The following is a 25,834-nucleotide window of genomic DNA, read 5'->3' as shown; positions in this document are numbered from 1 at the left end:
TCTCTGTCTCTCTCTCTCTCTCTCTCTCTCTCTCTCTCTCACACACACACACACACACACACACACACACACAGCCCAGGTCTTTGCCCCCTCTAGGCCCACCTGCCTACATACTTTTCCCACCACTTTTCCTGACTGACTGACTTACGTATTCTTCAAAGATCAGCTGGGCCATTTGGGAGCTGACTGTGTAGTTCAAGGCAAGGTAGCTGAGGACACAGTGACAGAAGGAAACTCCAGGCTGCCCCTAAGGTATGGCCAAGGGCACCCAGGAGACCCAGCTATCTGTCCATTGTACCCACCGCTCACCCACAGGATGTTTGGTACCCACAGGTTCCATGTTTCGAAACTGTACAGAGGGCGGCTGGTCAGAAACCTTCCCCAGACCTGACCTGGCCTGTGGGGTTAATGTGAATGACTCATTCAACGAGGCCAGCGAGAAGCGGGTAAGCCTGTCAGCTCCTCTCCCTCCTCGGATTGGGCCCTGGGAGAAGAGAGAATGGAGCCAGCCCAGGGCCAAGAGCAGGTGACCTGGGGGCTGCCCCTCCCACCCACCCCTCCCCTGCTCATCAACCGGGGTTCAGTGGGCCTGCTTCACTGCCCTGGTCCATCATCGGAGATGGTGGTCGTGTAAACCATGGCACAATGAGAACTGCCATCTGCCGCCATGAAACTGGGGGTCACTTAGTCATGAAACCAAAAGAGAAGTGACGCGGTGGCTAAATGCTCAGAACCAGACTGGTGAGTCTCAACCCTGACCTGTGACCTTGGTGAGATGGAGGAGGAATTCACTTCTCTATGCCTCAGTTTCTTCATCAGGGAAATGGGGTTAATAATAGTTCTGACCTCACAGGCTTGTCAAGAGAGCTAAATGACTTAATCCATGGAAGTACTGAGAAGGGTGCCTGGCCATAGGAAGCACTCAATAAATGTTTGTGCTCAAAGAAGTCTCAAGCTCTGATAGGAAGGAGAGAGCTCTGCCACAGGGCAGTCCTGGTTTGAAAGGGGACACTGTAAGCCATGGGCTGAACTTCCTCGGGTGCCTCCAGAGGTCCTCTGTGAAGTCGCCACCAGTTTCAGAGAACCCTTCCCTCCTCGCTTTTCCTGACTGATTTGTACATATCCTTCAAAACTCCACTCCAGCCCTTAGTACCAGAAAGTTTTTCTTCCTGTCATCCCAGGAAGGGCTCCCTTAATATGTACATACACTGTGTTGGCGTCCAGCTGTTACCTACCATATTATATTAAATCATCAGCATGTGCATTGTGCATCCATCTCTCTCACTAAAATATGAGCTCCTTGAAGGCATTAATTCACTCAATAAACCTTTATTGAGCATCTACTATGGAGGAGGTATGGGTCTAAGCATGGAGACACAGCAGTGACTCACCGAAAACAATCTTATTCATTCTCAGGCCCCCAGTGCCTAGCACAATGCCTGGCACCTCTAAGGTGCCCAGTAAATATTTGTTGTACTGAGCATCTACAATATGCTAGCTGCTTAATGCACAATTCCATTAAATCCTCAAAAAGATTCATGTAAATTCATTATTTTCTCCATTTTGCAGATTAGGAAACTGAGGCTCACAGGGGTTAAGGAAAATGCTTAGAGGCAGATGTTAAAGAGGTATCTGCACCTCCATGTTCACGGCAGCATTACTAGCAATAGCCGAAGCGTGGAAACAGCCTAGGTGTCCATCGATAGATGAATGGATAAAGAAATTGTGGTACATATACACAATGGAATATTACTCAGCCATAAAAAAGAGGAAAATCCTGCCATTTGCAGCAACATGGATGGACCTCAAGAGCCTTATGCTAAATGAAATAAGTCAGACAGAGAAGGACAAATACAGTATCATCTCACTTATATGTGGAATCTAAAAAAAACAAAACAAAGAAACCCAAAACAAAAAAAACAAACTCATGGTAAAAGAGATCAGATTTGTGGTTACCAGAGGCTGGGTGGGGGATGGGGAATTGGATGAAGGTGGTCCAAAATTACAAACTTTAAGTTATTAGGTAAGTACTGAGGATGTAATGTACAACATGATGACAATAGTTAATGCTGCCGTGTGGTATATATGAAAGTTGTTAAGAGAGTTAAGTCCTAACAGTTCTCATCACAAGGAAAAAACATTTTTTGTTTTTTTTTGTTTCTATATGAGATGATGGGTGTTAACTAAACTTCCTGTGGTACCATTTCACAATGTATGTAAGTCAAATCATTATGACATACACCTTAAACTTGTACAGTGATGTATGTTATTATATCTCAATAAATCTAGAGGCAGGGAAGTCCAGGGGGAAAAAAGATAGTTGTGGAGGCAGGATTCAAACCAAGCGTAGCTCCAAAAAGAGCCAATGCTCCCCATCTATCTCCTTGCTCTGCCCCATGAAGGTGGGTGCCCCTCGGGAGATGCACTTTTAGCAGTTCCGTGAGCTAAACTCCCCAGTGGAAATATGATGGATAAGCTTTCATCTTTCTTAGAGGGTGATGTAGGGTCATGTTAGAGAAGCACGGAGGGGCAAGCAGCAGAATTAAGGGAGAAAGAATGAAGCTGGGAGGCAGACCACATCCGCTTCTTAATTTTTTTTAAGACTCCTCTCTCTCTAGCCAATCAGTCTTGCTCTACATGAAGGAGTCTAATTGAGGGATCGATATGGAGGATGGAGTTTCTTCCCTCCCAGGGCTTGCCTTCCTGTTGGGGAAAACACGTGAGGTCTTCAGATCTGGCCAGAACGGGATAATTTAATAATGAGACTCAACAAGAATTGATCAGTGGAATATGTATGGTCTTGGAGGGATGGTGGGTGGGCTCTGACCTCTGCAGATTACCACTGCTATCATTGACTTATATGGAGACAGGGGGCTTATGCGTATCACACCTTTAAACTCCATAAAATTAAAAGGGAACATTCTTATGATGCATGGCATGATGGAGGTTCAAAAGGATACTTTGGGCTGCACATAACAAATTCCAACTGACTTAATGAGCAAAGGTGGTTCATGGACTTGCGGGTGCGGAGAACTATGCCAGGACTCCTGGATGAAGCAACACTGCAAAGCTCCACCAAGGACCAGCTTCTTTCTGTCTCTCTGCTACCCTGGTCGCTTCTTCCCAAGGCTGGCGACTCTCCTGCCATTGTTGACTGCACCACAGACTGCCCCATGTCTGCATGTCCAGGAAGGAGAGCCCGACTTCCTGCAGCGCCTTCCTAGGAGCGAGGACGCTTCTTTACCTAAACCCCCAGCAAGCCAGCCTGTCCAGGCATCTCATTGGCCCTACGTGACTGGAGCCTGCCCACCCCTGGACCATCCCTGGCGGAGGGCTGGGGTATGTGATTGGCTTATACCAGCAGTTCTCAAACTTGTTAGCTTTGAGACCCTTTTACACTTTTAAGAATTATGGAGGACCCCAAAAAGCTTTTGTTTTAGTGAGTTATTATGTATCTATCAAAACCACACATGAGAACTTTTGGTTTAGCCTAATCATCTGGAAAAGAATGAGCCAGGGCCCTAACCGTGATATTCATGGCAGGATCGAGACTGTACAATCCCAAAACAAGGAGCTGAAACTTGACAAAGATAAATGCAAAATTTGGACTTAAGTCAGAGAGTTAATTGTCCAAAAATAGTGGAAAGGAGACCTACCTTGGCTTCAGCTCACATAAAAAAATTTAAAAGTCCCTAAGATTGGAAGGATTGCAGACCATATGATTCACTGGTCCCTAAATGCTGGTCCACAAACTGGCACAAACCTTGTTTTTTAGTGATATTTAAATCATTCTGTTTCTTATTGTTGAAATGACTTTTTTTTCTTTTAATCAAATGATGGTGAAAGTACATTTGTTGATTTTCTTTCAACTGCATTACTTGGCACACACCACTCTATGATTGACAAATGCCAGTAATAGAGTCAGATTGGTGGAAAGAACAGGCAGAGCTGCCCCTTAAATAAATAAAATGGACTTTGCATATCTAGAGCAGAGATTGGGCTTTGGGCCAAATGTGGCCCACCACTTGCTTTTGCAAATAAAGTTTTATTGAAAGACAGCCATACTCATTTGCTTTGTAGTTACAAAAGAGATCGTCTGGCACCCAAAACCTAAAATATTTATTATTTGTCCCTTTATGGAAAATGTCTGGTGACTTTGATCTAGAGGATATGGAAGGAAGGTGGCCCAGTCAGGATACACAGCAGAGAGATAGGTAACTTGATCCAAGACAGACAGCAATAAGACTTCTGGACCCCAAGCCCTCTGGAGGGTGGCATACAGTTGCACATGTCAAGGACTGGGGCACTGAGGTCGCATCAGCCCTCCTGGGAACAGGGCTCTCTCTGGATCAGACCTTAAAGACACAAAGCAGGACCAGGTCTGCATGAGAGCTGGCCCAGGTACCTGAGGGTCACTTGACAATCAACAACCCCAGCCACCGGACAGTACAGACTATTCAGCCTGAACACTCCATACTTACCGTCTGTGCCTCCTCATGCTGCCAAAGGCTGGCCCAAACTGCTCCTGAAATGAAGGCTGCAAAGCCAGGCGTCCCTGGAAGTGAGTCCAACACCCTCAGCTATGGAACTCGTCCTCAACATGGTTGACATGTTTGCCCTCCAATATTTTGACATTTCACTGCTCTCTGATGTCCCAAAGTCTAGGAACCATTAATCTAATGCAACCTCCTGCCCTTTTGGTCCTCCCTCTTTTCCCTGTGAGGTGGCTTCTGGCTTCTGGGATTGTTAGTCACATCAGTGGGGAAGCTTAATATCACACAGCCGCCATCTTGTCAAAGGTCACCTTTTGCTGTCAGAAATTTTTGGTCACTCTGAGTCAAATCTCCTTTCTGGTAACTTTCTCCCACTGGAGCTCACATATTAATCTTACTCTTCTTCTACATGTCAATCGTTCTAATACTTTCCTTCCCTGAGTGTGTTTGTTTTTTTCCCTCCAGTTCATGCACTCTTCAGATGACACAATCACTCTCCTCTGGAAATGCTCCAGTTTACTAATGTGCCTCTTAAAATAAGATGCCCAGAGGGCCAACCGAGTGGCTCAGTTGTTTAAGAGCTCCCTCAAGAGTGCGAGCTCTGAGCAACAGGGTCGCAGATTTGATTCCTGGCCTGAGCTGAGCTGCCACTGAACTGCCAACAGGTGGCAGGATTGCTCAGCTAAAAAAATAATAATAAATAAATAAATAAATAAATAAACCGCCCAGGACTGAATCAAACACTCCAATCATCCCAACATGGCTGGCTGCTCCACAGCTCTCCATTCATGTAACTGAGAGTAGGCCTAATTTTGCTAGCAGCTACCTCACACCTCATACTTCTTACCATAACCTTACACAGCAATCTCGTATGGCTGACTCATGTTGGAGGGTGGGTGATGGGAATGGAGGATGGGGGTGGGGAAAAATTAGCATGCACTGAGTGTCATCCAAGTGCCTGGCATTGTCTAAATACTCTGCTTGATGCCTTATTTGTTCTTCCAACAAGCCTGCAAGGTAGATATTATCCCCATTTTGCAGATGAGGTATCTGAGACTCAGAGAAGTTAAGTAATTTGCCCAAGATCACACAGCTGGTGAGTAACAGTCCTGGGATTGGAACCCTCACCTTTTGGCTCTAAAGACTGTGTTCTTTTTCTGTAGTACACTTCCTTAAAACCATGAAGCTTTGGCATTCTAATCTCAAGGTCATTTTTCATATGAACAGCTGTCAGCCAGGCTTCCCCAATACTATTCCTGTGACTGTTTTCTTTTTAAATTAGTTACCCTTTTCTTCTGGTTATAAAGTAGTACTTACCCACTGTAGAAAAATGAAAAGTTTAGAAAAATGAAAATGAAAAGAACAACTCTTATCCACAAACTTATCATTCAAAGTTAATCAGTATTAACATCTATATAATAATCTTGTTCACAGTCTTGTTTCTATGCATGTATGAGACTAAACCACATGAAATGGCCCATATTCAATCATTTTTTATCTACAAATAAGGGCGATTTCATATAGTTCAACCTAACACTTTTTTTACCTATAGTGGGAATCACCCTGTACTTGTGAAATTTGTATTCTTTTCACTTACCATTACATTCTTAGCATGTCCTGACATCTTTTAAAACTCTTGGTAAACAACATTTTAATAGCGACATAACATTAAACTGGCTTGATTTAAAATAATTTAGTTAACTATTTTTCTATTGTTGGACACTTTAGTGTTTTTCATCACAAATAGTTCTGAGATAAACATCTTTACATATAAATATGCTTCTAGATTTATGATTATTTCTTAGCATTAATTCCTAGAGGTAAAAAGGAGGTTAAAAGGAATGTCTATTTTAAATATTCTTGATACATGTAACTTTCCAGAGAGATTAAACCAATTTTTACTTCCACTATACCCTCACCTGCATAGAATATTATTAGTTTCAAATATTTGTTAATCTGGTTGATAAAAAATGGTGTACCATTATTATTTTCATTTTTATCTCCTTGATTCTTGTTGAAACTGTTATACAATTTAATTTTTAAACTTAAATTCTTTCAAAGACTGTTCTACAGTTTATTTTTTGAACCTAAATGCAGGTCTTCACATTTATCTCTATATGGCACATTATTCTATTCCACTGAGATCTTTTTAAATCGAAGATGAGCCAGTAGTGTGAAGTGGCTGCTGAACAAGTAAATGCCTGCTCGGCTGCATAAATAGGAGTGCAGCGTGTAGATCAGGGGAGGTGATGGCCCCCTTCTACTTCTCCTTGGTCAGAGGATATCTCGAGCTTTTCAGCTATCCAGTTCTAGGTGTCTTTTTTACTGGAACGTATTAATTGAGCAAAATGGTGAAAGTTTGTGGAAAGAGATTAAAGACACAGGGAATGTTTAATGCTGAGAAGATAAGTGAGGTACGGATGGGTGGAATGGCTGTATTAAAGAATGATAGGCCTCTCTGTAAGATCTTTGAAACTTTCCTGTAAGTCTCCAACTATTCTAAAATGAAAAGTTCATTTTAAAAATAAAGACAGGCCTTAGGTACAAGACAAATTCAGGTTAAGTGGCTCCAGAAACAAAAAGGACCCATAAGTGTAATTTAAAAGGTAACATTTTAGCTTTACATGAGAAAAAAAATTATCTAATATTTTGCACTGTTTCATACTAAATGACTTCCTTGTCCCTGGAGGTAATCAAATAAAGCCTTGAATTCAGGTTGACATAAGAGGCCTTATGCATGGGATAGAAGTTTGAATTGGCATCAGATGATTTTTTCCAAAGCCAAGATGTTACAAGTCTATGAATTGGTGTCCTGGGGATATGACCAGCATAGCAGTCCCCGTTGAAGGGCTTCAAGCAGCCTTAAGCAGGTACACTCAGAGCCAGCCAGGTGGGCAGGTGGGACTGACACATGCCTCTCTCTGCAGCACAAGTACCTCCTGAAGCTGAAGGTCATGTATACGGTGGGCTATAGCTCCTCCCTGGTGATGCTCCTGGTTGCCCTCAGCATCCTCTGTGCTTTCCGGTGAGAACATGCTGCCAGCTCTTCATCTTCCCAGCCTTCCCAGGACACAGACTTGGCATCTCTTTTACCTGTTCAGGACAGAGGAGGAAGGTCTGGGTGGACCACTTTGTTACCCCTTGATCTAAAGCTTACCTGTGACAAAAGTTTCTGTGACTGAAATTCCTGTGACCTTGTTCATTCTTTAATGCATTCAACATTTACTGAGCATTACTAAACTTACTGCTTTACATGTGTCATCTCCAATTTTCACACAGTGCTATGAGGTAGGTATCATTACTCCCATTTTACAGGTGTGTTAGCCAGACTCTTCATTGCAAGAAACAGAAATCCACCTTCAAACAGCTTAGGAAAAACAAAGATAAGCTAACTCACATAATTGAGAAGTTCAGAGGCATCTGGCTTTAGGCATGGCTGGATCTAGGTGCTCAAAGGTGTCAACAGAACTAGTTCTGTCTCCCTCCATTTGTCTGCTCTGCCATTGGCCTCATCCTCAGGTAGGCTTTCTGCAGAGGGGACAGAGACAGCCACCAGCAGCTGCAGGGGTGCATTCTACCAGACCAGCAGCATCAGAGCAAAGAAAGCCTCTTCCCCATTAGTTGCAATGAAAGTCCTGGGGGAGTTCTCTTAGGCCTGGCTTGGGTCACGTGCCTGACCCTGAGCCAATCACTGTGGCCAGGGATGGAGAGCTCTGATTGGTCAGGTCTGTCATGAGGGTGGGAGGATGGGGTCAAACCAAACTAGAGCTGGAATGGGTTCCCCAATAGGAAACCCTGGTTGTGGTACCTGAAGAATGGGAGCAAGTAACAGACTTCTGTCCACTATCGCAGAGGAGGAAATTTAGGCTCTGAGGGGTGAAAAGGCTTGCTCAGGGTGATATAACTAATAAGTGGCAGAGCCTGGATCTGATTTCTCCCTGTAGCCTGTGTACTTTCTGTGTTGCTTGCCCCCGTCCAGTCTGGCGGCCTCCCTCCCTCACCCCCTACCTGTTCTGAACACTTCTGGGAGCTGGAGATGGGAGTAGGTCAGGGCAGACTACAATGCTGCCCCTATGCTTTTTATGTTTTAATTACAGCACAAGACAGAGTGGACTGGGCACCTGGGGGCTTTGGTTCTCATTTAGGTTCTGCTACCAGAGAGGTATAGAGAGCTGTGTCCCCTGGAAAGAGCTGATGTCCAGGGCCAGGGTTTCCCCTGTTCACTGGGGGAGGGGCTGGTGTGGCTGAGCCCTTGCCCCTTCCATCTCTGGCACCTATAGCCCCATTTTCTCTCCCTCCAGGAGGCTCCACTGCACCCGAAACTACATCCACATGCACCTGTTTGTGTCCTTCATCCTGCGTGCCCTATCCATCTTCATCAAAGATGCTGTGCTCTTCTCCTCAGATGATGGCGTCCAGTGTGATACGCACAGGGTAACGTGCCTGCCTGCCCCAGGCCTGCCTGTCTTCCCTGGCCTAACTTTGGAGAGGGTGTTTTTCCCTGGAGTCCCTGCTGAGGCTGCATTTAATGTCTGGGGTAAAGGAGCAAGTACTGGGGCTGGGCCAGGAGGTTCAGGGAGAGCCCCACGTCCCCACATCCAGTCTGGGTGACATATGAGATCGGTTTGTTGGGAAGCCCATGGCGGGGTGCTGCTCCACTCCCAGTGTCCAGGAGTGGCTTAGCCGCTCTGGGATTTAGATACACAGCAAGGCTCTTCTTTTCTTTACTCTTGCCAAATCCCAGCTGCAGACAGATGGCCAAGTCTAGAGAGGGTTGTGGTTGGTTATAGAAAGAAAAGGGTGAGCGTCTGTCTTTGTGTCTGCACACACAGCTCTGCAATAAAACTGTCACATTTTGTTAAATCTGTCTTCTTCCTTCTGAATGCTCAGGTGAGTCTTAATTCATTTCAATATTACTTTGTGTCATTTGGGAACCCCTTTTCCTGCACATAACAAAAAATTGTACGTCAGGGGCTTAAACAGATGGGCGCTGTTTGCCACAAAAGCAGTCCACAGATGGGCAGTCCAGGGGTGGCACAGTGGCTCCGTGATGCCATGAAGGACACAGTCCTGTTCCCTCTTTTTGCTCTGCCATTCTTGATCCCATGCTTTATACCACATGTTTGCTGTATGGCTGCTGCAACCCCAGGCCTCACATCCACATTCCAGACAAGAAGGAGTAAAGTAGAAGGTTAAACATTTTTCTCTTTGGAAGTCTTTGCCTTTTCATTTGGGAAAGAACACCCTCCCTAAGATTCCTACCTACCTCTCACTAGGGAGACCTGGGTCATGTGACCATACCTAACTGCAAAGGAAGTTGGGAGATTGAGTTTTTTATTATCAGAGTCTCCAAAAACAGGGTCAAGTGAGGGAGAAGAGGATTGGAAATTGAGATTGGTTCAGCCACTTACTATCTGCCACTTTCCACTACACACATCTGTAATTCCTTACAGGTCTGTTAAGTGTGTATTGTTTTATAGCTTTTTTGGTGTGTGTGTGTGTGTGTGTGTGTGTGTGTGTGTGTGTGTGTGTGTGTTTTCTGACTCAAACTGAGGGGTCCCTAAAGTAGGGAGATCTCAGGGAGATCTCCAGGATAAAGTAACAGTTCCAGACTGGGAGTGAGGAGACTGAAATTCACTGACTAGAGGTGGAGAAGTCCAGCAGTGCCCAGCAGGGAACCTTCTTGGATTCTATTAACATCAGTCTTGCAAGCCAGCCGTGGACCATGCCTGGAATCAGAGTCTTGGGGAGGCCAGAGGGTGGGAACCACAGCTGGCCAGCAGGTAGCAGTGGGCACCCCTCCTCTGTGGATGTGACCGCATAGCAGTCCATGCAGCAGCCCTCAGGCCATCCCAGCAGCTATCCTTTCCCCAGGGGACAGCTCAGTGAAAGGAAAGAGGACCCTCATGGGGCAAGTATGGGAGCTATGTAGAAGCCCTACAATCCCACAGGCATAGCTTCCAGGGATGCCTGCAAGGGACATGCCTGTTATTAGAGTCATCTCACCTGGCAAGGCCAACACTGTGGCATCTGCATCAGGCATTTAGAGGTCTTCAGTCCAGATGCAGTTTACCAATCAGAGCTATTTTTACTATAATCAACGTTGCCACCTAACATAGTTGGTATGTCCCTTCCTCATCTCTTTTCAGGGTTAACAGCCTGGAAAGGATTTTTAACCCTTTGCTGAGATATCCCTTTTCCTCTCTAAGCCTCAGTTTCCTCATCTGAAAAATGAGGGAGCTGGGAGTTGGGCAATATCTGACACAATGTTATAACTGGCAGCCACTTCCTGAATTTGAATGCAGTTCCTGCTTCTGTAATGGCCCACTAACCATCCTGACCGAGCCTGCTGGATTGTGAACTTCCACTTTCCAGAGAACTCTGTGACCTAGTCTTCTGGTATTGGAAGTCCACAGGGATGGCCATGAGCCCCAAAGGCTCACCCTGTGGCCTGGCTCCTGACCCCTACCACAGCCTGTCACTTCCTTTGGGGCTGGCCCCCAGATGGAAGCCCACAGTCGCCCATCCTGGGGCTCACCTGCCTCTCTTTGTCCAGGTGGGCTGTAAGCTGGTCATGGTCTTCTTCCAGTACTGCATTGTGGCCAACTACGCCTGGCTGCTGGTGGAAGGCCTCTACCTGCACACACTCCTCGTCATCTCCTTCTTCTCAGAAAGGAAGTGCCTGCAGGGATGTGTTGTCCTCGGATGGGGTATGTTTCTCCGTGGGGATGGTGGCTGAGTGGTATGTGGGGAAGGGCACCAAGTCCAAAAGATTTAGTTTCTAGTTCTAGCTCCACACTTAAAGTCAGTTAACGTGTGTAATCTTAGGTAAGTTACTTGATGTTTAACCTTCTGGCCTCAGTTTATTTATCTGTCAAATGGGAAATAATAGCTAAAATTTAGCATTATTTTCTGGCATCCAAAGCCTTTTATGATTCAATACCACCCAACACTCGTTGCCTCATCTGTCTTAGACCTTCCATTTATATGTCCTTATTTTTGCTTCCTTTCTGTATTAGTTAGGGTGCTTTTGACTGTAGGGGTCAGAAAATCTGCCTTAGATAGGCTTTAAACATAAAAGGAATGAATTGGCTCATATAACTGAGAAGTCCAGGGATCACCAACTTCAGATGAGGCTGAATCCAGCAGCTCAGTGTTTCTTTCTGTCTTTCTACTTTGCCTTCTGCTGGTGTGCCCAGTGTAACTGCCGGCAGCTTCTGGGCTGCTGGCTTCCTTGTTACATCTTATGAGAGACAGGCTGTGTCCCAGCAAAAATCTGAAGTTTACTCTGATTGGACCAGCTTAAGTCTCATACACCTCCCTGAACCAATGACAGAGGCCTGAGGGAATGGAATACACCGACTGGCTGAAGCTACTCAAACCACATGGCTTCCCAAAGGAAATCAGGATTCAGTTTCTAAGAAAGACGGGAAATGGTAGGAGGACAGCCAACTGCAGGTCCCATTACGTCTCTTTCCCTTTTCCTTTCTGGTCAATGAGAATAACATCACCTTCCATTTCTTGAGCACTTACTAGGTGCCAGACATTGAGCTCAGCACTTTACATGCATTATTTAATCATCATAACAAACTTCAGAACCCCCTCAGAGAAACCTTGGCTCAAAGATGTGACATAATATACTCAACTCACACTATAGACAAGGGGAGATACAGGATTCGAACCAACCCTCCTTCCAAAGCCCCTTACCTCCTCTTCCACAATTAACAAACATCCATTTATCCATCCATCCATCTGTCCATTTGTCCATCAGTTCATCTGTCCATCTACCCATCTATCCATCCACCACCCATTCATCAATTGTTCATTTGATAAACATACCCATGCAAGTCTCCCACTGGGTTCTGGAGAGAGAGCCAGGTACCTGGGGGTGACTCACAGGCTTACAGCGACAGTAATGTGTACCAGGCATCAGCTTCATTTGCTTTCTTCTTGGGGCTTTTAGTTAAGAAGTGCCGCTGCCAGGAATGCCCTCCACTCTTCTTCTGCTTGTCTAAATCCTATGTGTAAGGAAACTATCTCCTTATCAGACCTTCAGCCAAGTCACCTGACCTGGCAGAGCTCACTGAGCCCTCCTGCTTCTGACCTTGGGCAGCCTGATGAGCACATGACCCTAGGCTAGCAGTAGCTGTACAACTGTGCAGATCTCTGGAGCTCTGCAAAGGCCAGTACTCAGAGTGCCAGGGGACCAGGGACTTGCCTTATGCAGCTGACTCTGCCAAAAGTCACCCAGCTTGGAGCTCAGCTCATTAAGCCTTGACTCCCAGATCTTCCAGGATTTCGCTCTATGAACATGGACAATTTTATCATCTATATCAGGATCATAATCAACTTTCTTCAAGCACTACTTTATACTCAGAGGGGCTTATAAGGATTACGAAAACAACCAGTTCCATCACTTGAAGGGTTTGTCATCTAGCAGGGAGACAAAATTGTGATATCTGTCACAGGTTTTTAGGAGGTTTAAATGAGATAGCGAGAGCCTTCCTTTCTTTCGCAAATATTTATTGAGCATCTACTACACACAGGCCTCAGGGAGAGAACAGTCCATGAAACAGCAGTGGTTCCTTCCCTCCGGGCCCCTTTGTCTACACAGCGCCAGAGAGACTATGAGGGGGCTCAGGAAAGTCCAAAGGTCTCCAACTGTGAGAAGCCTTTCTCCTGCAAAAGCAGTAACTTCTCCTCAATTTGTACTTAAACTTGTTTCCACAGAGATATGTTGCTTAACTATTGGGTCCACTGTAAAACTTCGCCAAAAATTTTTTTTAAGTAGAAAAAAAATTACCCTAGTCCCATCTATTGAACATTTTTTGGGGTTTCTGTCCAGACTTTTTTTCCTACTCACAGTTTTCCCCACATTGTTGTGGTAATTCTGTATGCGGAATTTTGAATCTTGCTTCTTTCTATTAACACACAACTCTTCCATAAACGTTTTTAACTACTTTGTGGGTACATTTAAACAAATACTTATTATTTAGACATTTAAGTTGTTTCTAATTTTCACTATTACAAGTATCATAGTGATGAATACTTTTATGGGCAAAAACTTATTGTAGGTGTAATACAGAATCCTAGATAGGGATCACTAGGTCAAAAGGAATGAGTACTTTTAAGGTTTTTAATACTTGTTCAAAGCTTTTCCAACTAGGCTAGGGCATCAGCCTGTGCCCAGAAAGGGTGACACCTCATGTATGTGGTGTCTCTGACTCTTTCATGTGTGCGGGGTTTCTGTAAGTATATAATTAATTTTGATATTTTCTCTTGTGAATCTGTCTTATGTTGATTTGATTATTAGACCAGCCGGAAGAATAAAGAAGAGTAGAGTAAAATTTCTTCCTCCTCCACAGTGTCAAACCCAGCTGGCTGGGCCCCACTCCAGAGTCTCTGAGTGAGTCGGCCAGGGGTGGAGCCTGAGACTCCCCATTTCTAACAAGACCCCAAGTGATCCTGATATTACCGGTCCAGGGACCACACTGAGAACCCTGACTCGTGCTATTACCACTCTTTCACTTTCCCACCAGCTCTCTGTTAAAGATGTCAGACAATGAACATGGTGGCCTTCAGAATCCATGTTCTTTACCCAGAGCCCCCAAAATTGAGGCAGGGAATTTTTTTTAATTGTTATTTTTATCAAATCATGCATGTACTTTGTTTCAAGAATCAAATAGGATTATAAGGCTTAAAATAAAAAAAGAGACCTCCTGCCTCCACTTCTGCTCCCCAGAGGTAACTCTGTAGCTGTTCCTCCTAAAATGTACTCTAATGTTTCTAAACAATATTCTACTATTTCTTGATTTGTCCATTTGTAGCATTATTTGTTGACTCCTGATGATGGAAGTCATCCATCACCTCCATCCTCCCATTAGAGTTTTTCACAGTTTTTGGTTAAATCATATTCAAACAGTCATTATCGCTATGTAAATATTGTTTATTAACGAGCCAAGTGGTGAACAGTGATTTTCCAACATTTCATCTTTTATTTTTCATGGAATCATTTAAAAATACTTATTTATAATTTAAAATTTACTTATTTGTAAATTTAAATTTTACTTACTTGTTTCACATTGCTGTCATTAGTTCTCCCAAATTCTCCAACAGAACCAAAAAACCCTCCAATGCTATTTTCCAAAGTGTCCAATACAATACGAAATCTATTAGTTGCTATTCGTTGGGGGTTTTTTCCTGCTATATTAGTTTCCTAGGGCTGTTGTAACAAATTGGCACAAACTTGGTGGCTTAGAACAACAGAAATGTATTCTCTCCGTTCTGGAGGCCAGAAGTGCAAAACCAAGGTTTCTGCAGAGTTGATTCCTCCTGTGATCTCTGAGGGACAATACATTCCATGCCTCTCTCCTAGCTTCTGGTGGCTGTTGGCAATCCTTGGCATTCTTTGGCTTGTAGCTGCATCACCCCAGTTTCTGCCTCTTTCTTTACGTGGCCTTCTTCTCTCTATGCCCCGTCTGTGTTTCTCATGGCCTTTTTGTAAGGATGCCAGTCATATTGGATTAGGTCCCGATATGACTGCCATTCTTATAAGTATGACCTTATTTTAATTACACCTGCAAAGACCCTATTTCCAAATAAGGTCACATTCCAAGGTTCCGGGTAGATATGAATTCTAGGGGCATACTATTCAACCAAATATACTCACTGTTAAAAAACAAAATTCCATGGAGTAAATCTGAAGATCTATTTGTCTTTATTAAGTGATTCAAATGGAAGGTTTTATAGGCAGAAAGAGGGTGGACAAGAAAGTTAAAAGAATAGATTATTTCAGGCAAGCTCACCTTCCCTTTGGGGAAGGCAGGGGGGTCTTATCAGGCAGATTACCTCACTGGTGCTGACCAGGGAATTATAGACTGACTGGTTTAAAACTCAACTCCTGGGAGAGGTTGAAATTGCAGCTGGGTTCGGAGTTAAGTCTTGGTGGGGCTTAGCAACAGTGACTCCATTGTGGGTTGTTGTTTCTTTTTAACTTCACCAATGTTCTTTTTTTATATTGGGGAACAGTGTGTTTTTCCAGGACCCATCAGCTCCACGTCAAGTAGTTGTTTCAATCTAGTTGTGGAGGGCGCAACTCAGTGGCCTATGTGGGGATCGAACCCGCAACCTTGGTGTTATGAGCACTGTGCTCTAACCAACTGAGCTAACCAGCCGCCCCACCGATGTTCTTTCTAGAGCCTTCGGCTGGCTCTCCTGTTCTCCTGGTCTGATTGTTCTCTAGACTTGCTCAACTCCCTTAATCTTCATGCAAAGAATTTCCTTTCTTTTCTTTCACAAATCTTATTCCTTTATTTCTTGTCTCTCTCTCTCTTTGTTTTACTCACTAGTGTTGGAGCACATCATCCAGTATCTAAGAAACAGTGCATGGAAGATACATTTTTTGCATTGCATATCTGAAAATACCTTTGTTCAATTTTCACACTTAATTTGTAGTTTTGCTAGACATAGAAATTAGGTTGAAAAATCATTTTACCCCAATATTTTCAAGGCTTTCTGTTTTGGCATCTGGTGTTATGGGACATGCCATGTCATTCTGTTTCTAGAGCCTTTTTACTCATGTCTCTATATATAAGCTGCAGAGCCTTCTCTGTCCCCTGGGTTTTAAAATGCCATAGGGATGTGTTCCCAAGCAAGTCTGTTTTCATCCTTTTTGCTGGCATCTGGTGGCCCTTTCATTTGGAAATTCACATCCTTCATTTCTTGGACAATATTCTTATATTATCTATTTGATCATTTCCCCCCTCCTCCTAGGTTTTTTTCCTCTTTATGAAACTTTTAATCAGATAGTGCACATCCTGGGATTGACCTCTAGTTTTCTCATTCTTTATTCTGACTTTTTATTCTACTCTCTGTGTCCTGCTTTCTGGGTAATTCCATCCCATCTGTGGAATTTTTTTTTATCTTGGTTATCTTATAGTAAACTTCTAAGTCTTCTTCCTTGTTCTCTGAAGACTCCCTGTTTTTCAGCATCCTGTTTGTGTCTTGCAGATATAATCTTTTATCTCTCTGATGATATTCCTTGGAGTTGTTTTGTTCAAGCTCCTCCTGCAGGCTGTATGATCTGTTTCCTCTGAGTTCCTTTTCCCGATTGTTTTGGTCCTTGCCTTTTATGTAATCAGCTTTCCTCTGATGGCAGTGGCCTTGACTGTTCATATTTAAGCATGTCACTTCAGAACTGACTGAAGGTCCTGTGTGTGGGGGTCATGTGTCTCAAGGGAGACCGGGCTGGGAAATGGCCACTGTGTTGGGGAGTCCCCAGCATTGCTATCTATAGGCCCTTTGTCTGGGGCTGTTTGGTTCCTCCAGAGAAGAATCCTTTAGTCTCCTCCCTGGGGTGGAGGGTGGACGGCTGGAGCAAGCGTAGAAATGTGGCTGCTAGAGGTCTGAGAACTGAGCAGCCCAGAGATGGGGCTTTTATCATTCAGCATAGAGATGAGCATGCCCTTTAGAAATAGAGTCTGAGCCACATAGGGAACTTAAATTTTCTAGTAGCCCCAGTAAACACAGTAAAAAGAAACAGGAGAACTTAAGTCCAAGAATATGTTTTATTTAATCCAATATAACCAAAATATTATCATTTCAACATATCATTAATATAAAAAATTGTTAATAACATATTTTACATTCTTTTAGTCATACTAAATCTTCAAAACCTGGTACCTGCCTTGTATTTACAGCACACCTCCATTGGGACCAGCCACATACCAAGCACTCAATAGCCACATGTGGCAAATGGCCACTGGCCTGGACAGCACGAGTGTAGACCATCACTTCATCCCCTCTCTTCTCTGCAGATGTCCTCCCGAGTCTTGCCCAGGGCCCTAGGAGACCCCAAGCCCCTAGTGGCCTTCAGGATTCATCTGATGCTGCCTCAGCTCCGAGGACATCCCTGGCACCTTTGAAGCACAAAGCTACACATGCTTAAATCCTACACGCAGGGTTTATTTAAAAGGGGGTTTCCGTGGCACCTGCTCCCTATCTGGGTTGGGGTATCTGATTGTCCTTTTCCTCACATGGGTATTGAAAATTGAGTCCTCTGTCTTTTGCCCTTTTCCTTATTTTTTGATCCTCAGGTTCCCCAGCCATTGTTGTTGCTTCGTGGGCTGTCACCAGGCACTTTGTGGAAGATGCTGGGTAAGTTGCTGGAAGGAGAGGGACAAGAGTGTATTTTATATTTACCCAGTTCTTCAAACAGGATGGCTACTTCTTTGGCTCTATCTAGGAGAGGCCTGTTTCTCAAACTGGGAGCCACAGGAGAGTTCCCTGGAGTGCCAGGCTGCTGAGTGCCCACCTCTCTCGGGGTGTGAGTTTGCAGAGGGGCACCACACCTGCACCCTCTCAGGCCTCTCTCCCTTCTTGCCTGCCCTAGCCGCTCTGGTTAGGTCAGGTGCCAGACGAGAGCTGCGAAATTCCGGGCAGGTGCTGCTCAGAGAGGAAGCTCTAAGGGTCAAACCAGCCTTTCCTTCCTCCTGAGATCTCCCTCCTCCGCTTCTCCCTGCACCTGGGTGTTAGAGAGGCCTGCAGAGTAGAGACAGGCCTGGGGAGTGGCACCTGCACCCTCAACAACTCCTGCTGGGGACAAATAGATCTAGTCTTGTTCTCTAAATATGTGAAGGCTGTGGACAGAGTGAGCCCAGGGGGCCTTCTGGAAGTAGGCTCTTGGAAACAAAACTTGAAAGAAACCATGGAGGAAGTGAGGCGGTATGACAGAGCAGGAGGCAGAACATTTGCATAGTGACACAACCAGGCCAGGAAATGGACTAGGTTGGATGAGGCTTACGGTCAAAATAATTGTTTCAAAATAATTTCTTAAACTGGGTGAATTCACTTTAAAAAAAAAAATCTGGATTTTTTTCAGCTTCTCTAGAAAACAATTAAAAGTTCTGCCAGGATTTCCCATTTTCTCCTATGGCAAAAATCAGTGGGAGCAGAGTTATGGCTGCCTTAGAACAGACACATATGCTCTCCAGTTTGCCACGTACCACCCACATGTCATGGCCCTGGAGTCCTGAGGTCATATGTCAGGCACCCAGCCACTTTGCTCCCTGATGTCACCTGCCTGGCTGCTGTGGGCACTTGAGTTTGCCACTTTGCTAGCTTTGAGATCTGGGATCTTTTGGCTACCAGGTTCCACCCACATGTGCTCCCTGACGCTCACTGGATGTACGTGGAGACAGGGCGCTGCTCCCTCAGCCCCAGCAGTGCTCCTGGGTAGCAAGAGGGAGTCCGTTCTAATGATGCTGAGCACACAGCCACAACGCTCAGGACCACAAACACGGGTCCTTCGTATGAAGGGCATCTCAGGGAATGAGTCTTTTCTGGTCAGCCCAGCACCGCACTCCTAACGATGCCTGGCTGTCCCTCCATAGGTGCTGGGACATCAACGCCAATGAGTCTGTCTGGTGGGTCATTCGAGGGCCTGTGACCCTGTCCATCCTGGTAAGTGGCTGTCCTTCCTTGAGCTGGGCTCCAGTGAGCGAGACTGCACAGTGACCGGCCAGTAGGGACAGAGGAGACAGGACTAGCGCCCCTCCCTCCAGGTTTGGGAAGGATAAACCTCAGAGCTTCCAGAGACTGACCAGCAGCATGTGAGGCCAGAAGCTCCCTACCTAGAGAATGGTGGGTGGGAGTGGGGTGAGGGGCAGGCAGAAGGTGAGAGCTTACATGAGTTCTTTTCCATGAGTAGCCACTGAACGTGGCGGTGAGCAGAGCTCCTTGCTCTAAATGGCTGGCCTCAATTCTACCTTCATTGGCTTAGATATTTGGGGTCTTGATCATTTTTTAGGCATCCTCTTGTTAAACTGGGAAGAATCACTGAGCTGGGATCACAGAGGGAGAGGGTAGGTATAGCTGGGAAAAGCTGAGTGAGGCTACAGTTTTGGACCTGGGCACATGTCTTAGCTTTATGTTCCCAGGTGCTTCTGCTGAGCCTGAGGGTATCGATAAGAATGTGGGGGCAGAGAAAGAAAGACACATGGGCAACACAGTGGGGTTCTCTCATGGACAGAATCAGCCCCTCAGCTGTGCATAGGGCTCAGGGGGATGCCAAGGCTGAAGGATAAGTTGACAGAAAATGCCCTCCATGGCCTCGCTGGAGTGGGGAGAGAGGACGCAGGATAGGGCAGCAGGTCCCTCCTCTTCCACTAGCTGACTGGGTGACCTCCTGGGTCCAGTTGGGAGGAGGTGGCCATCACATGACCACCTTGTTCTCCTTTTCCTTCTTCAAAAATAATAGAACTCATGTAAAAAACTGGAAGATATAAAATATATTTATAAAAAGGGAATAAAATCACCCATAAGTCACTATTTAGCACTAGATATACATTGTAAATACACACGCGCTTTTTTGTTTCCTATCTTTTTCTTTGAGCACATATACTTCTTTTTTTTTTTTCGAAATGCTTAATATGGTTTTGTATCCATATTTTTGTTTGTTTGGTTTTTCTTTTTACACATAGCAATAGATGTGAGCTCTCCCGTGTCATTTGAAGTTATTTGACCAACCAATGCGCTATCGCTGCATTCCCACAGGAGGATATTTTTCTCATTCATTTAAGCCAGTTTCCTTTCTGTAATTCTAAGACTCTGACAGCCCAGCCCAGGAAACCCCCAGCTGAGGGACGACCAGCCCCAACGTCCAGGCTGATTTCATGGGACTGTGGTCTATTGCGATTGACGGATGTTGGGTGGGCGCTCTTGATGTAAAATATCTCTGTCACGGGGCCTAGCATTCCATTATATAAGACTCATTCTTGGGCTCTTAAGAGTTTTTTTTCTTTCACCTTCAAGCTCTCCCTATTGAACTAAATACAACTGTAAGACAAAAAATAAAATAGAAAAAAAAAAAGCCTTTATCAGTTTACCCCATGCAGAGCCAGCTCAGAGTAAGATTCATAACAAACTGAGAAGCTGTGTTCCCAAAGAAGCAACACTGGGCTGGGAGTCCTAGACAGGCCATGTCTTTGGCAAGTGTCTCCAGGCCCCAGGCTATTTATATGAACAATGAGGGCGCCCAGCTGGGTGATGCCACTAATCCTTGCTTCTGAACACGGTGCTGAAGCCAGTGGGGAAAAGGGGGGGAGAGGTGCTGCCATGAGGGCAACTTCCTAAGGTTCAGGCACTGAGGTTGGGGGAGGGGGCATCAAAAGAAATAAAGAGACTCCGTTCCTGTCCCTTTAGGGAGATATGATATTGGCAGATGAGGGGACAAACACACGTGTTTGACAGATGCATGCATTTGCCCCTTTCAAATATTTCAAGTGTTCTTACACAGTGACATCATTCCTAACTACAATGAATTAGGAAAGGGAGGTAATCAAGGATGGCTTCCTGGAGCTGGTGGTTGAGCTGCCAAGTGACTCTATAAGGCTCTGACGCTGTTCTCAAAGTGTGGTCCCTAGACCAGCAGCTTCAGCATCACCTGGGAGCTTGTTGAAAAATGCAAATTTCCCACCCCAGGTTTACTGACCTGTAACCACTGTGGGGAGGGCACCCAGCAATCTGTACCCTAAACTTTAAGAACCTCTCTGTAAAGCCTTGCTACTCAAAGTGTAGTCCAAGGACCTCCCTGGAGCTGGGCATTCCCCAGAGCTGGCTAGAAATGCAGAATCTCAGGCCCACACAGGCCTGCATTTTAACAAGATCCCCAGGGGATTCCAACACTCCAAGGGTGAGTAACCCTGCTGCAAGTGAGCTAATTTACAGCTCCTGCAGCCCAGGGCTAGAAAGGGTGCTGTGCCTCCCTGGCTTCCAGACAGTTTGTTTTACCAAGGACAAGCGGTGGGGTGGGGTGGGGAAGCACTGATGTGCCATCCTGGGGGCATCCTGGGTGTTGTCTGCCATGCCTTCCTTCTCTGCCCTCAGGTCCAGGGGCAGGGCCAGGGCCAGGAGAGATGGCAGGGAATGCAAGTCACCTTTAGCCTCCCGTCTGCCTTGTGTTTTACAGATTAATTTCATACTTTTTATAAACATTCTAAGAATCCTGATGAGAAAACTTAGAACCCAAGAAACAAGAGGAAATGAAGCAAACCATTATAAGTAAGTGAAAAGCAAAGACCTAGACACACTCAGTCAGCACACATTTACTGAGCACCCACTGTTTACCCAACTGATGCTAGGCACCATTGGAGATGGAGGAGAAGGGAAAACCTGGACCTAATTCCAAGCAGTTCGCATTGTAAAAGGGGGAGAGGAGTGGGTCCATTGTGAAACCTGAGACACTGTCCTGGAGGTGGGGAGATAAGAAACCTCAGCAGGATCCTAGGAAGCAGGCGCTTACCCCTGGGGCAAGGCTAGTGAATCAGCAATGGGCTTCAGGGACCCAAATTCAGACAAATTTGTGTAGATATGTGTATTTTTCAGGGGAGAATAACCTTAGCTTTCATCAGATTTTCAAGATGTGTGATCCAAAAATACTTTAAAACCTTTAAGATGTTAAAGAGAGATGCTGTATGTGTTCACTGTAACAAAATACCACACACTGGGTATCTTAAACAAGAGAAATTAATTTTCTCACAGTTCTAGAGGCTGGAAGTCCAAGATCAAGGTGTCGGCAGGATTGATTTCTCACGAGGCCTCTATGTTTAGCTTGTAGTCGGACCTCTTCTGGCTGTGTCCTCACATGGCCTTTTCTCTGTGCATACATCCCTGGTGGGTGCCTCCTCTTAGGACACCAGTTGATTGGACTAAGGCCCCACCTTAATGAATTCAACTTTATCACCTCTTTCTTTATAGGCCCTATCTGCAAATACAGTCACCTTCTGAGGTCTTGCTGCTTAGGACTTCAACTTGCAAATTTGAGTGGGGACACAATGCAGCCCATAACAGATATTAAAGACAAATTGGTGCCCGACAGAAGCCTCCTCCATGATGTTCAGAATTTTGAGAATCTGGCAGCGGCCTGGGTTACTTGGTGGCTGATTCCCCAGGATGTCTTTAGGGTAGTGTAGGGTGAAGCCGGGCATCCAGGATAAAGTTGCCAGATAACATAGAGGATACCCAGTTCAATATGAATTTTGCATGAACAATGTATAGTTTTTTTGTCCCTACACACACACACACACACACACACACACACACACACACACAAAATTATTGTTTATCTGAAATTCAAATTAAACTGGGCATCCTGTATTTTTATTTGCTAAGTTTGGCAATGCTAACCTGGGAAGAAAATGAAAGAACATCTCCTTACTTATTATTAAACAAATAAGAATGCTGGCTTTGCTAATAATATGTTAAACCTAGAGTGGCAGTCACATATGTACATAATTTATAAATAGTTATTCAGGTGGGTCCATATTCAGATATTTTTTACTGGTAGGGGTGCATGATCAGAAAAATATAGGGACTGGTCATGGATTGGTAAGTGTTGTATCTGGGTGATGGGTACGTGGGAATATTTCCAAAATAAAAAGTAAGAACAGAAAAGTTTGGGGACACTGCTGCAAAGCCTTCTGCAATCAGGCAAGAGATGGGGTGTGTGGAGCCCTGAGCCCATGGGTAGGGGAGGGGGCAAAAGACTGCAGCATTTCTCTATTCCCAGGCGCCTGGCCAAGTCCACCCTTCTGCTGATCCCTCTCTTTGGAGTCCACTATATCGTCTTCGCCTTCTCTCCGGATGATGCCATGGAGATCCAGCTGTTTTTTGAATTGGCCCTTGGCTCATTCCAGGTAAGTTTCAGGGACTATGACTTACGGTGAAAAGAGTTCTCTCTTTCCTTGGAGAAACATGGAGGCCATAGAGATAGCAAGTCACATCTTCCCGGAAGAGTTCTGCAGTGTGGTTTGGGAAGGCAGACGCCTCATTTGGCAGAGACACAAGAGAAGCAGGGGCAGGACTTCACTGTCCTGTGTGACCTTGAAGGAACCCAAGTTCTGCCTCCCCCCCCCCCAGACAAATGGAAGTAGAAGATAAATCTAAGGAGAGACTGACTTCAGGGAAAACAAAAAATAAAAGTAACCCTACACGCTATTGTACAGCTCTCAACAGGGCTATGGCTGAGCCATCAAAAAGTGGGGCAGGAAGATGAGCATTGTGGGAGTGGGATGGGAGGGTGTTTAAAAGAATAATAGTCTCATGTTCATACTGGGAAGTCCATAAAAATGCCCCAAACAGAAAAATCCAGAAGTAGCAGCATCAGCATGTTATTTAGAATCAGTTAAGAAAGTTCCAAATAGTTGCCTCTAAGGAACAGGAAATGGGGGTGGCGGGTGTCAGAGGAGGTTATTTTTGTGTGTGTGTGTGACAAGAATCATTTGACTCTTTGAAACTGTGTGCATACACAACTTATTAAAAATAAAAACCAACTTAAAAGAAAAGAAAAAAAGTTAGGGGAAAAGTCACCTACCTACTTATTCAACAAGATGTTGTGAGGTTAAAAAAAAAAATAGTAAAGATGTTTAGACAGAAGGGCCTCTTAACATGAATCCCAAACTTCACAAGGTTATTTATTTACTCAAAGCTGTCTCCTTCCAAAAATAAAGTGATGTCGCTTTCAGGAAAAATATACAGAGAAATAATAAGTAGATGAGGGATCAGTGAAAAAAGAAAATCAAGCCAAAAGAGTTCATACACAGAAGCAAATTTGATCAAGTCCTATAAAGGTGGGAGACGTGGGTCATGAATTTGATTAGAGCTTCCCCACAGCCAAAGCAAAGACAGAAACACAGTCTGTTTCAAGATTTGCAATATCCATGGATGAAAACAAGCTAGTTCCCAGGGAAAGCCTTGTGATTATAGACAGGCTTTGGGGCCTGAGATAAATTTTTCCCAGTGGGTTTTTCTAAAGAAGCCAGCCTGCCCTCAACAAGGTTGATCATCTTGCAGAGTCCACCTCACCAGGCTGGCCTCAGCCTCAGGGTGGGGGCTCAGAGCCTCCCTCATTCCCAGAGTTCTGTTCAGGGTGGGCATGGCCAGGGGCATTCTGTCACTCTCAGGTTCCAGGGAAGACACATCACTTGGGAACACCTTATTGAGTGGAGTCAAGTCTTGCTCTGACCCATGCCTTCAGATCCACCAGGGCTGTCCCCTCTGCCCTCCTCTGAGCCTCTCTTCTGCCCAGAGCCCCTCAGACCTCCAGAAAACCCAGCCTCTTGTGCAATCCAGGATTCTTTTTCTCTGGGCCTGGGAGCTTTTGTGCCCACTGCCCTTGTAACGTGTGGGGAAACAGGGCTCACGGTGGCCCTTTTAGCAGGTGGGGGTTCCAGGTCCAGAGGGGCAGAAGGCTTTGACCCAGCTGACAAAGTGGATAGTGACCTCTTTGAGACCATGGACACCCAGGTCTGCCTCCGTGTGTGGATGGGGACTTCCGGTCCTCTGGAGCAGGGGCTTGCGGTTGGGGCGGTGGACTACCCCTGCCAAGGCCATTTGGCTTCTCTGGGGAAACGGCTTGTTGAGAGAAAACCAAAAGCACTTTCCTAATGTTCCCACAGAAATGTTTACCAAAAAAAGGACATTTAAGAGTGTTTTTAAAAAAAAAAGGCCTTTGTTCATAGACATATCATTTTACGATGTTATACATTTATTATATAATATATACTTTAAATTTGTATTATGGAAAATTTCTCCCACATACAAAAGCGAATGGTCTAGTGAACCCAAGTAGCCATTCCCAATGGCCTCTCCTGTTTCATCTCCATCCCCATCAGCTCCCTCCACCCCATCCACCACCATTTTAGGTCGATCAAGACATCATTTTCTTTCACATGTAACTATTTTAGTATTTCTAAGATGGGCTTAATGAAGAACACACACAGGGCCACATACCATTATCACGGCACATATTTTAAAAACTAAAGTTTTTAGCTCTTTCTGGTTATAGAAATACTAGCTTATTGAAGGAAATTTGGGAAATAAGGAAAAGTTTAAAAATTCACCCATTAATCTCATAATCCAGGAATCGCTTCTGTTAAGATGTTGGTGTGTTTACTTCTAAGTCTCGTTTCTATCCAGGAAGACACAGAGTGCCCACACATGTAACAGGGGTCGCGTATGGTTCTATATCCTGCTTGTTTAATTCCCTATCATGCCCACTGTGAACATTTCTCCATGTCACTAAAATTCTTTAAATGCTTCATTTTTAATGATTGTATAAAAACTGTGGAGTTTCTTCAAGTTGCTGGCTGTGAGGCCTTTCCTAGCTATACCTGGGGCACGTCTACCTTTCCCTCACTCAGGGCTCCTGTCCTCACCTGAACAGTGAAAATGTGTCCCTGGATCCTTGAGGCCCAGGCAATCCTGGGCCATGACACAGGCAACAACCTTGGCTGGCAGCTCTGGACCAAGCACAAACAGCTCCTGTCCTGCCCAAACCCTTGTGA

At 45.0% G+C, this 25,834-nt stretch overlaps 1 protein-coding gene across 1 annotated transcript in view; it reads left to right on the top strand.

Annotated features, from left to right (window-relative positions):
• The first annotated feature begins 254 nt into the window (after nt 1-254).
• Nucleotides 255-25,834, top strand: part of SCTR (secretin receptor) — a 28,762-nt gene continuing 3,182 nt past the window's right edge. Inside the window, exons 1-8 of the mRNA XM_019629250.1 lie at nt 255-446; nt 7,421-7,518; nt 8,795-8,927; nt 11,050-11,203; nt 17,588-17,648; nt 18,884-18,953; nt 21,460-21,551; nt 23,059-23,185. Coding sequence (XP_019484795.1) covers nt 255-446; nt 7,421-7,518; nt 8,795-8,927; nt 11,050-11,203; nt 17,588-17,648; nt 18,884-18,953; nt 21,460-21,551; nt 23,059-23,185 — 927 coding nt within the window. The remainder of the gene's footprint in view (nt 447-7,420; nt 7,519-8,794; nt 8,928-11,049; nt 11,204-17,587; nt 17,649-18,883; nt 18,954-21,459; nt 21,552-23,058; nt 23,186-25,834) is intronic.

The sequence above is a fragment of the Hipposideros armiger genome, unplaced genomic scaffold (genome assembly GCF_001890085.2).
Source record: "Hipposideros armiger isolate ML-2016 unplaced genomic scaffold, ASM189008v1 scaffold_833, whole genome shotgun sequence".
NCBI classification, from domain to species: Eukaryota; Metazoa; Chordata; class Mammalia; order Chiroptera; family Hipposideridae; genus Hipposideros; species Hipposideros armiger.
The sequence above is the reverse complement of the archived record's forward strand: the minus strand, read 5'-3'. Positions and strand labels throughout refer to the sequence as shown.